The following is a 13,131-nucleotide window of genomic DNA, read 5'->3' on the forward strand; positions in this document are numbered from 1 at the left end:
TCTTTGAACTTGCAGGCTTTTCAACCCCAGTGGAGCTCCCAGTAGACATGGGAATTCTGTCACAGAAGGTAATACTTTTTTGAAAGAATGTGAGAATTAATATCATATTTAAGTTAGTCCCTTTTAAATTATGTCCATAATTAAATGCAAATTGACAACACCCAAAGTGATTACACGAGGTGTTGTTATATATCTGTTTTATGCGATTGTAGCCAATTTTCCATGGCCAAACATGTTCTAAAAACTACAGTAGAAGTCAAAGGAAACAAGTGATTGAATTACACAAGTAGTCGTCATACCCAAATATTTAAAGCAATAAAAACTTCATTATGCTGTGCAAAGCATGTGATATGGGGAGAGGAGTGAAACTGAAGGAAAGATACAACTTCAAGGCATGAGACAAATAGCCTGAGATAAGAAGCACACCAACCTTTCCAAGGAGGCGTTGAGTGCCGTGGGAAACTCATTTTCTTTGTTTTAAGGACTATGAATGCACAAAGGAAGCTTTTAAGGGCCCCACAGATGTGAATACTGTTTCACTCATAACAAGGTCCATGATTTTTTAAAATCTCATAAAATTGTAAATTGTTTCCAATGTCCTGTGAACACACTTAATAATCCAGTCTATACATAAGCTCTAGTTTTTGAAAACAAAACAAAAAAAATGCCAAATACGTTGAAGCTCCTACGTTTTGACCTGTTATATCTGCATTCCTCAAATAAAAAAGCACACTTAAGTGCCACAAGTTCCTTTTTTTCACTTAATGCCATTTTCTTGCAACTTGGTCCTTAGGAAGTTCCAGACTAAAATAGTGCATCAAGGACTGTGCATAATCAGCCTCACTAAAAACAGCTTGATTAATACTAAATATGTCCTAGCTCCTAATCAATTATGTTAATGAAGTCGCAGGCAGCACATCTGCACGCCCTGACAAAGCCCATGAGCTCAGCACCGCCTGAGAACGTGGACTCCTTGGAAAGCCGCTCAGCGCCAGGGTCCGCAGTGTGAAAACTCCTTCTCTGGGAATTGAAGGGCGGTACTAGCAAAAGCCTTGTAATCCTGCGACATCGTTTTGCTATTCACTTAAACATTGTCCTGGGTTCCAGGATGAAATGTCAAATTAAATCGCTCTTTAAATATAACAATGGAAACCTAGGTGTCCCACTTAACAAATGACACATCCTTTTCCAAGTGACAGACCGGTAGGCAAAACATTTGCTACTCGGTGTTTTACGAACCTCTAGTAGGAGATAAACTGCAGTCAAACACTTGAATAATCTATCAAAATCTGCCTCAAAGTGGGGAACTGGAGTTGCTTGATTTATGTCTATCTTGCGACAACAACAACAGAATTAGAATCCAATGAAACTTAAGGTGACACTATTATTTATAAGCTCTCCCTTGTCCTATGAACACTGGGGCAGTGAGTCACTTGTCAGTTTTGTGTCAAATTATCTCCAGTAACATAAGCTCTTATAGTCCAAATGCCAAATGAAATGTGAGTCTGATGTCTCCCTTTCTCTCTCTGTCTCTCTCAACTGGATTCTAAAAGTTTTTCCCTAATAATCCACTTACTAGCTAGGTAAATGATATATAATAGTTGCCAGTGATGACATTACTGCTTTTGTTTTATTATTTTCAGGGCGAGTCAGTTATATTTGAGTCCAGTTAAAACATTTAAAAAAATATTTGACTCCTATCAATATCAAGCATATATAAAAGATGATGCAAGTTGGGCATTTATGCTGGTGTAAAACCACATATGATAGATACAAAAAACACAAATCATTGAGTACTCAAATATTTAAACAGTTCTAATTGTAGAGGTAAACCTTTAAGCTGCTTTAGTAATAACAAGGCTTAGAGGTTACCAAGTACTGTGGACTGAATTGTGTCTCCTCCAAATCCGTATGTTGAAACCCTAACCCCCATATGACTGTATTGGAGATTGGATAGGAGGTAATTAAGCTTAAATGAGGTCATAAGAGTGGAACCCTGATCTCATACAACAGTGTCATTCTAAGAAGAAGAAGAGCCACCAGCGCTCCCTCTTTGCCATGTGAACACAGCAAGAAGCAGACAACTGCAAGCCAGGAAGTGCGCTCTTTCCAGAACCTGACCATTATGGCACTCTGACCTCAGACTGTGAGAAAATAAGTTTCTGTTATTTAAGTCACCCAATCTGTGGTGTTTTGTCTTGGCAGCCCTTGCAGAGCAAGACATGAGGGGTTGATCAGGAATTTAAGAAATTGTTATATCAAAAGGAAACTGTCTTCACATAATTACCACAGAGAAATGGCATCTGGAGCCCAGTGAGTGAGTGGGTGAAGCAGGTGCATGGAAGTTGATGGAGACAGTAAGAAGCTCCCCTTATTCAAGATGACCACACTTAGTAAATAAAAAGTCTGTGTGGGCCAAATAAAATGTGTCTGTAGCAGTTTGGGATGGGAGGCAAAAGTTTCAAACCTTGGAGTAGTCCGGACTGTTCTCTAAAAATTCAAGAAGCATTATTGATTTGGAGTCTTGGAGCAAGATTTTACATGTACTTTACATTAAATTGTAATCTTTAATGACCAAATGAATTCCTTTTTTAGACTGATTTTGATATAACACTGATTTATAGATGACATGCGATTTTTATTTAAAACTTGCAACTACTAATTCATTCCATTTGTGTAGCTGGCCATATCAAAATATTTTACATACTATACAATAGGTTATTATAATTTGCAAGTATAATGTAACCTTTCCCCCATTCCCACTGGCATTTCTCTTGCTCTCTTGTAAGCCTTTCTAGAATGCTTAGGTACTTGGCTTGAAAACTATTGTTCTTTCCCAGATAAATAGCAGTCAAGATTTCTCCATGAGTGGTATTTTAGCCATTCGGAAGGACATCTGGCCAATTACAGGTCATTCAGCTGAGAAATACTAAATTAAAAGCATTTTTAGAAATATTCAATTGCTCTCCACCTCCCTCTAAATCACCTGGGGATTTGCTACTGAGATGTAGTCCTGGTCCAACAGCATCAGCAGTCCTTGGGAACTTGGTAAAAATGTAGAATCTCAGGCCCCACCCTTGACCTACCAAATCCGAATCTGCATTTTCACAAGGTTCCCAGGTGATTTGTGTGCACATTACATTCTGAGAAGCTTTGCTAGGGTACTTTATACTGAGATCAGAACGTGATGTTTCTATTGCAGAACTGCATGAAATCTACAGTACAAAACTCTATGTCTTCATCTTCCAAAACTTGTTGATGTCTCAGAAAACATGAATGTAGGATCCTGAAATGCTGATGTCTGCACAGTGATATACTAGAAAGACCCTTGGGCATAGAACTAGAAATTCAGGGCTGAAATCCCAGACCTGCGATTTACTAACTTAGCACGAATAAATAAACTCCAAGCCTACCTTTGTAAATTGTTAATAATGTCTACATTACAGGGTTTTGAAATATCAAATGTAAAATGCATATAAGTACAGAAAACACAATATTCTAAATAAATGTGAGTTGAAGAGAACAGAGCTACAGGTGTGACTTGGTCAGGATCTGGCCAGAAAGTGCATAGAGCATGCTGCCGTCAGAACACTACCGAAGGAAAACATCGCCTGACCAGCTACCCAAATTGTTCCCTGGCCATTGACTGTGGAACATAAACATATAGTCAAAAGGATCATTGCGTCTGTGGTCAATTGGATAATGCATCTCTCACCAAGGCATTCAGATTAAATGTATTTATTTATAATTTTAAATTATTAATTATTAAATAAGTTATTTATATATTAAATTAATTAATTAAAATTTATTTTAATTAATTAACTTAATTTAATATAGATAAAATGGAGAAAAGACTATTTGAAACAGGCTACCAAGTTCAGGTGTCTGGTGTAAAACAATTGGTTGGATCTGTAAGTCTTTTTTACACATGGACATAAACCAAAGGTTCTCAGAATTTAATGTGTACAAGACTCAACTGAACACCTTGTTAAAAACAGAGATTTTTTTTCCCCTCTGAATTGCCAGAATCTGATTCAACTAGATCTAAGATGTGGGGGGAATATATATTTTTAACAAGCTTCACAGTTAATTTTGATGCTGGTGATCTGCAAACTATTGTTTGTGAAAAGTGGTGTTAAGTCAATAAAATGCAATAGAAGGAGAACTTCCTAAGTTCATTAATATCAAACACAATAATAAAAACTGCAGTCATTTTAGTTTTATTCTGTCTTTACAATACCTTGCTATGATAGCTAATATGAGTATCAGTATTTTACCAATAAAGAGGCTGAAACTGTAGTTACCACATTTAAGTTCATCCAGGTAGAAAGCGGCAGAACCAGAATTTGGATCTAGGCATGTGTGATTCTAGAGCACAGCCTATAAATCAGTATACTGTTTTTATAGACACAGGGTTCCCACCATCTCTCTAAGTAGCAAGAAATAATCAATAATGCCTAGGTCCCCTTTGTAGGAGGGGTTTGGAGGATACATGAAATGAACTGAACTTCTCAGACATTTCCTCATTATTGGAGGTTCATCTGGGAATGGGGTTTGGGGCATAGAAGATACTTAGAGTATAGAGGGAAGGACAGGTTACATGAGTATATAATTCCAGATAACAACCATATAATATTTTCTTGAGTTCCATATGCCAATTTAGAATAGCCTGCTCAGTAATTCTACCTGGATATCCCATGGGAAACCATCTGTCCTGCACCCATCACCTTCCTGCTTCTCCTCCCCAGGTCTGTTTTATTTCAATGGTTTCTTGTCTTAGTGAATGGCACCTCTATCTACCTGGATATCTAATTCAGAAAGCTGGAGTCATTCTTACCACTTGTTGGATTTCATTATTTATATTAATCAGATACCTTGACCAATTGATTGCCTTTCCATATACTTTTCTGATCTATCTGCTTTTCTCCATCCATTAGACCAGTGTTTAGTTCCTGCTTTGCAACTTGGTTGGACTATTTTCTCTTCTCAGTGTCTGTGACCAATCTCATGTCACCTGTCTAGCCCAGCAGGATGGCAGTCAAATTGATCTTTTAAAATGAACATGCCTATCCCATCCACGGGGAATTCCTTGTCTTCTATAGAAAAAAAAAATTAAAATCTCTTAGCTGAGGAGGAAATATTTGTGCTTGTATATGCACAGAATCTCTCTGAAAGAAAAGAACATTGGTTTCCTATAAGGAGAACTGGGTAGTTGGTGCATAGGGCCAGGAGGGAGAATTTCTACCCTATATAATTTTTGTAACTTTTAAATTTTGAACATGTAAATGTGTCAAAAATTTTAAAAGGAAATACAAATTCCTTAGCTGGGTGAAATAGCATGACGGCAGAGATTTGCAAAAGAAATAAAAACACAATGAGGAAAAAAAGGAAGAAAGGAAGGAAAGAAGAGAAAGGTTGGATAGGCAAGAATAGAAAATGTTGATAAATGTATCTGCAGGCTGAGTATATTGCAGGTTTACTTTACTATTCAATGTTCTATAATAAAAATTTAAAGATACAAATAAATCCCAAGCTTAGCCTACAAGGCACGTCACAATCTGTCCTCTGCATGCCTTTCTATGAGCTGTCCCAGACTCTCTCCATGCCTTCTTCTTTCTCTCCATGCTGAACTACTTATGCTTCTCTGGACCAAATCCCTCTCTTCCTCATCTCCATGCCTTTGCATATGCCAATTCTTTATTGGTAATGTTCTTGCCTTCCTTGCTCAGTCTTCCCTATTCTTGGGACTTTAGCTTCACAGCCACCTCTGCAGACAAGCCTTTCCTGGGGTCCTCTTCACCTCTTCCAAGAAGAGCTATGCCCTCCCTTCTCTCAGTTCCATGGTATTCAGCACTGATTTAGTTTTTGTTTCGTATCACATTGTGTAATCAGTGCACCTCTTAGAAGCCAGCAACCAGGGCACTTCGTGCAGCTGTGTGCTTTACAGGGCTCTATGGGCCCTCCCCTGGCTACATCCTGCCCTAGGTCTAGGAGTCTGTGGGTGCGGCCCACAACAGGGTACGGCCACCTGGGGTTTTTTTCTCTTACATTCCAAATCCTAGGACCCTGAATTATTTTCCCCAGACAGTTCTTTCTCTGCTGCCAGTGACTTCTTGGGCCTCTTGCTGAATGAATGTTCTAGTCTCAGGGGGTGACCAAAGTCAACAGGGTAGTTCTTGGACAGATGGGGATAGAACTTGGACAAGCAGGCTGATATCCCTTTCAGTGTTTGACAGAGCTAGGAGTGGAAGGGGTGCCGTGAGGGTCTGAAGGAGACCTCGATCTGTACTCTTGCAAAAAACTAATGGTGCTCTTGGCTTTGGTTACTTGTGTTTTATATCTGGCTCCTCTTTCATTACTTTTATTTATTTATTTTAATTTTTTTTCTTTCTTTTTTCTTTAATTACTTTTAATTTTAAATCTGTAAACTGAGTCTTGGTAGGACAGGAAGTATTTTCTATTAATCTCTGATTCCCCATTTCTTTGGGCAATACCTGATGTGATCCCGTGGTTGGGATTTAATAAATTGTAGTTGAATGAATAAATGAAGACAACTGATTTTGAATTTCTAACAAAATTAATTATGAAGACATTTGCCTCTTCTAATTTTGCCCATCCTGAAACATTGTGTTTTGATGAACTATTTATTAGTGGTAGTACTAGCTACTAATTTTATAAAGCACTCATAAATTCCTACATACACACACACACACACACACACACACACCATCTTATCCTCACAATAACTCAATGAGATGAATACTATTCTTGACCCACCTTATAGATGAGAAAACTCATGAAGAGTGAATTTAGGTAACTTCCAAAAATTTATGCAAATGGTAAGAGAGGAAACGCAGGTTCAAATGCAAAAATTCTGGCACTAGAGTCTTAAGACACTAATTTGGTCAAGTTGTAGTGAAACTTCAAGAATTGCAAGGCACGTCCTGTCCATTTGTCCCCGTACTTTCTGCCTTGATTTCCAGGGTACGAAGCTGGTCATCCTTCTGGAAACTGCTAGTTACCAATATAAAATCTTAAGAGGAAGTTTTTGGTTTTCCAAAAAGCACCAAGTTGTAATTTCAGGAACAGTAACCTGCAGCTTAGACATACTAAAACTACTTGCGAAAATACGAATTTTATTGTTTCAGCTGTTACTATTTTGTTTTATTTCTCTATATTCTATTTCATCTATAACAGAGAAGACCTTAGGAAAAATAAAATACTTGCCTTCAAGAGGAGGTGATGCCGGAGTGGGTCTGGAAGCTTGTTCTGTTGGTAATGGAGGCGGTAAGGCTGGGCTTTGTCCTGTCCACACAATGTAGGAGTAGGTATTGAAAAAAAGGAGTATTAACAAATTTAATATCCACGACTAAAATAGCTAGATCTGTCTCCAACATGCATAATTCATAAACCAAACTATAAATTCATATTATTATGCAATAAGAAAAGTGTTATTAGGTGAGATCTTTAAGTGGATACGTACACAGGTTTCGTTATCTTCAGAGCCATTTCTGAATATATTACTTTTCATAGATGTATATACAATGTTAAATATATCTACTGGACTTCATTAATGGAAAATCTACATGCAATCAAATAAAGCAATTTATTTTCAATATGCACTTTAAATTATGGAAACTAAAATCACAGAAGCTGAGAGGACTCCCAATATAGAGGAAAATCACCATTTTTTTTCATTTAACTAAAAATTCTCAAATGATATAATAGGGCAATGAAAGAAGGTTAAAATTCATGGGCCTTTTGATATAGAACAGGTACATTTTCTCCTGCCAAAATAAATGACCTGCAGTTAAGTAAATAATGGGCAAAAGGGAAAATATATTCAGTTTTATAGAGTCTTGAAAGGCTCCCTCAAGTCTCTGGGCTTATTATGAACTGTATAAAAACCCACAATCGTTTCTGAGTGCTTCCTTATCCCAAGTGATTTCTTTAATTAACCAAAACCATCCAGGCCATGAACTGTAAACATTAACTAACATATGATCCCATATGAAATGCTTGCAAAATGTTTTATCATTAATTTTCATTCCACAAATTTCTGCCGTGTGTTTCTTTTAAATCCAGGAATTGACGTGGGCATATGCACCTTCTAAAATCTCACTGACAACTAGATATTATCAAATGTCAGCAGACCTGCCTGCTTACTGGAAGTTTTCCTTTTTTAGAATTTGTCAAATTAGTTTGCTCTGGTGAGTTGTGGATTAGCAAGCAGAGCAACTGGAGTGGCACACTCCACGTTCTGTGTGGTGAGAAGGGGAGCAGCCCAGGCCCTCATGCCAAATAGAGGTTAGTCTCCACTCATTAGAGGATTTCCTAAGAGTTGTTAGACCCATTCAGGCTGCTTCTTGAGCATGTCCAAGTATGCATAAAAGCACATTGGTTCATAACATGCAGGCCATATACCTAGGAAAGTATCAATCCATATTATCATCAATTTTTTTTTTCCTCCTGAGAGCAGAGATGTGATAGAAACGTACTGCAACATGCAAGTTCCTCTTTCAGTGTACAAAGATAAGGTGAGGCTGGGCACTTTAAAAAAAAGTTCAATCTTCCTTATTTTCCCCTAGCTAACATTTACATACTTCTTACTCTGGGCCTAGAACAATCCCAATCAGTTTTGATATACTAAGTTATTTAAACTTCACAAGATCCTTAGGATGTAGGTGTATTTTCACTTTACAGTTTGAAAACTAAAGTGAACAGGTTTTTAGGCCGTTCAGGAATAGGAAGTGGAGCTGAATTTCCATGTAGGCTCCGGATTAGAGGTGCTTAAAGCCTCTTTCAGACTGCCTACCGCCAGAGAGGGTCATCTTTTATAAGAGGGTCCATGACTGAAGTGGGACAGAAGCATGAAACTTCCATACTGAGTCTCCACCTTCTTTGTAAGTCAAAGGGAGATACACTTGTAAATACCCGTTCCTGAGTCTTGCTTGAGAGCTGTTCTTGAAAACTATTTCTAAGGTAGGTTGATATTTTGTAGCTCTTAAATCTAGGGATAATCTAGATTTAGGAAGAAGTTAACTAAATGATTAAAGCTTAAAATACAAGTGGCCATGACCATAAATCAATCGTTTCCAAATACTGAGGCTTTAAAAAATATCTTCATAGAATGGTTCCTATTCAATCTAAACCACTTTTTCCCTGTCATATACTTTCATGAACAGCGATGATGTAAAAATCACAATCTTTTAGAGTCTTGATAAGCTTTCTAGAAATTTATTTCAAAACAAAATTCTCTCCAGGGGAATTATTCATAATTTATACTCTAAAATATTTTTAGATTTTCCTGGAGAAACTATAAAGTCATTATTTTATCTTAAAAACATTTTAGTGAGCACTTATTATTTGCCAATACCAAAAACATTAAACTCCAGCCCTCCCTTCAAGAGGTATCCAATATACTGACTAAAACAGACTTGGATCATTCTAACAGATTGCTCTAATACAGTGTGATGATGAGAAATCATATATACAGAGGGGATGTTGCAGAAAGACCCCTGGAGGAGGTCACCTGTAACCGGCATTTAAAAACCTGAAATGAGTTTGCTGGGTAAAGAAATGAGGCGAGGAAGGGATTCCACACAGAGAGAATCTGGTGAGAACAAGGCATGGATGCCGAAATATGGAGGACTCCTAAAACAAACAAACTGGTGTCTTCTGCGGCAGAAAGTGTAATATCCAGTTTATAAGAGAAATTCTCTACCACTGTAACCAACTATAGTATGCCCCCCACAATGGCTGACTGTATCCTTGTGAGGCAATGGACACAGCAGGGAAGTAGGATCAAAGAAAAAGAGAAAGAGAAAGCCAGATATCTTCTTGCCTCCCTAGTGACAGCTGTTAAGTCACCCTGGCAGGGGAATTATTAGCTCAGAACAAATTTCTGTTGTGGTAGGGAGCACCAAAACAAATCAGATACGTCATCTTTGAGCATGACGCATGACTTAAAGTCTTCTTTTATGTTCAAATAATGTCAGAGAATATTGTTGAAATCAGAGACCGTTTTATATATGAATAAATATATTACATAATAAATTATGCTGATAGAATGTTATACTAATAATAGAATTTTATAGTAAAGAGTGTTGTTTAGTATGAAGACTTTATGTTTAAAGTCAAATGGTGAGAGTTTGTGTAAGTGAGAGTTTCAGCTTTATCACTTACAGTCTGGGTAAACTTGAACATCTCATGAAGTAGCCAATCCTCGGTGGAGGGTCTTTATAAAATGAGGAGAGTTTTTAGTGCTGTTATGGGGATTAAGTGATGCAGCATCTGACACGTAGTAAATACTCAAAATAATATTTTTTTCAATAATGAATTTATAATTTATATCCCATCTAATTACACGAGAGGACTTGAAACAGACTTTGAAGTACATAAACGAAGACATAACAACAGATAAAATTAAACATGACAGAAATAGCAAAACTCATTTACAGGAAAGAAGCTTATAATTTTATTAGGAATATATTCCTTTGGAATTCCTGAGGACTGTTACTCTCTCTGAAGGAACAATTTAGGTTGTCGAAATTTACGTTGGAACTCTAAAGGTGCCCTTCATTTTACAAGCTATTACCTGAAAATCCCTCTGACATTCGAACGTAGTGAATTGGCTTTATTTTTGTTTCTTGAGTGATTTGGGCTGGCTTATTTCCATAATACCTGAATGGCATGTTTGTAAGCTGCCAATATTTTATTGCTCTGAGTTTTTTCTCACACAAGTCAATTTGATTGTTTTTGGTTTAGTCAAATTCCACTGGGGATAGTAGGCAGTGTGCATTCCTTCTAATGATCTAAGCTACCAATGTTTTCTTTGTACTGCTAGAAATGACGACTGGAATTACTCAGAATCTCAAGTCAAGTAGGAGGCTAGGAGCTGACTTCAGATAACATGAGGTAAAAAAACAACTCGCTATACTAAAATTTAATTCATCTGGTTTCTTTATGAAAGGAGATTCCCTACAACATTTCTATACAACTAAAGCCTAACCCCTAAATCTTGAAACAAATGTTGAGGAGATGTTTTTCTCTAATGCCTGATAGATATTTAATTCCCTAGGCCACTATTGCATTCTCCCGGAAGTACCAAGTATATCCAGAAGATCATAAACTCTTTAAAGGCCTCCGTACTGCTAACAATGAATGGTGATAGATTCTGGGATAGAGAAGGTGTCATTTTAATAAGTAACCATTGAGTTAAAATTCACTTACATTTTTTTAAAAAAATATGATGTATAAAATAAGTACAGATTCCTATTTGTTCTTTCAGTTTCATAAAAATCAGTTGTGAATCTATGACTAACAGTGAAGTGGCGAGATATGATTTTAGTAAGAAAATAATAGTTAAGTTTGCTAAAGCAATAACTTTGGTTGTATGCATTGCACAAGATTCCTAGACTGAGTATTTTTATAATATGTAGAATAACATTTTTAAAGTTTGGAATTGAACAAATCATAAAATTAAATATGGCTTTTTATCTTAGGTTGAGATATGTGATTGTGCTAGTAGTATCCTTTATTAAAATAGGGACATTTTGATCTCCAAGTGTCCTTACTGAGTGTCTTTCCCTTGCCATATAGTTTTGGGAGGGGATCAGAAGGATTTGGAGTGTCAACTCTTCCTCCCTTTCCCACCCCATCTATTAAAACAAAAATTTTAGACCCTTCATATAATAAACCCAGGTTTGTGAATTTGCCCATGAAATGACAACCTTACCAGTAAACCACCTGAAGAGGTTCAGGAGTTCATATGAGGTGGGCGGACTAAGGAGGTGTTTACTCCATATAGGCATCTTTATACGTGCCAAGCATGAATCACTAAATTCTACACAGCTATTTGCATCCCCTGTACATGTTCTTGTGGAGGGGGCACTCAGTAAACAGGCAACTGTCACTTAACTTAGGTCTCAGTTGTTTTAAGGATTTAGAGAACAATGATCTCTGTTGTGAGTGTTCATGGCATCACAGGACAAATGAAATCACAGGGAGCACAAAGAAGACAGAGAAAGACTCTGTTGTTAAGGAGCTTATATTAGAGGTGGAGGGAGACAGGCGATAAACAAGACAGATAATTTCCGATCTCAGCAATGTAGGGACATCAAAAAGGAGTGGTGAGGCACACAAAGCCTTGGGGAAAGAGATCACGCTAAATTGGACAGAAAAGGAAGAGTAGGGTCACCATGAAACAGGATTCCACTAACCTATGAAGCTTTGTGCAAATTAGAAAAATGCGTCCTGAGTGTGTGTGGTCCACGGCGGCAAGGTTTGGCCAGGAAAACCTGCTTAGTGCAAAATTAAGAGGCAGTTCTTTCCTGGGCAGTTGCAACTCCAGTCCAGGGCATGCTGTCTTGGGGTGGGGGAATCAGAATAAGGGTCTATGTGTAAGTACACAGACTGCACAAATGCATAATATAGTAAGTGGCCTTGCCTCCAAGGGGAACACATTCTAGCTCTGACTCAAATACAATGGAGCAAACCTCAGGAAGATTTCAGATAAAAGGATTCTTGACATGGTAAAGTAAGACAAAAAGCCTAAGCTAGGAACCAGCCTGGTTTGCTTAAAGGTCATTGGTGATGGAGAACAAAGACAAGCTCATATCAGTCTTCTAGGCTGTTCCAGTGAGTTTGGATTTGTCCAAAGGGCAATGGTAAGCTTTTGTAGGGTTTTAGCATGGCATGTAGGTTTTTAAAAGATTATTGGCTGCTGTGCGAACAAAAACAATGTAGAGAAAGGGATATGACAGGCAGCAAGAGATCAGGTGGAGACTATTGAAATAACCCAGGTGAGGAAGTGACATGGGCTTGGACTAGGTGGGTTGAGGTTCAATCATTCATGCAATAAGTATTTATTGAATGCCTACTGAGCACCAGGCACTTTCCTTGGATACGGAGTTATAGCAGTGAACAATAGAGACAAAATCACCGTTTCATGGGGCTGAGATTCTAGTGGACAGAGACAAAAAATAGCAAATAAGTTAGTAAGATGGAAATAAGTATCCTATTAAAAATGTAGCAAGAAAGAGTAATAAGGAATGCTATTCAGAGTAATGGGGGCATTTTTAAATATATGATCAATGAAAAACACAGAAGCTGTAGGTAAGTGGATGGATT

The 13,131-nt window shown here is 37.5% G+C and overlaps 1 protein-coding gene and 1 long non-coding RNA gene across 13 annotated transcripts in view; one reads left to right on the forward strand and one right to left on the reverse strand.

Moving 5' to 3' along the window:
• TRDN (triadin) overlaps positions 1-13,131 on the reverse strand; it is a 355,819-nt gene that overhangs the window by 208,769 nt on the left and 133,919 nt on the right. For all 12 annotated transcript variants that reach the window (XM_087865452.1, XM_087865446.1, XM_087865444.1 and 9 more), the window contains one exon: positions 7,228-7,305. In XM_087865452.1, coding sequence (XP_087721578.1) covers positions 7,228-7,305 — 78 coding nt within the window. The remainder of the gene's footprint in view (positions 1-7,227; positions 7,306-13,131) is intronic.
• LOC148109268 (uncharacterized) overlaps positions 1-13,131 on the forward strand; it is a 46,341-nt gene that overhangs the window by 13,136 nt on the left and 20,074 nt on the right. The window lies entirely within an intron of this gene.

Source organism: Ursus americanus, chromosome 11 (genome assembly GCF_024610735.1).
Source record: "Ursus americanus isolate L20-20 chromosome 11, mUrsAme1.1.p, whole genome shotgun sequence".
NCBI lineage: Eukaryota > Metazoa > Chordata > Mammalia > Carnivora > Ursidae > Ursus > Ursus americanus.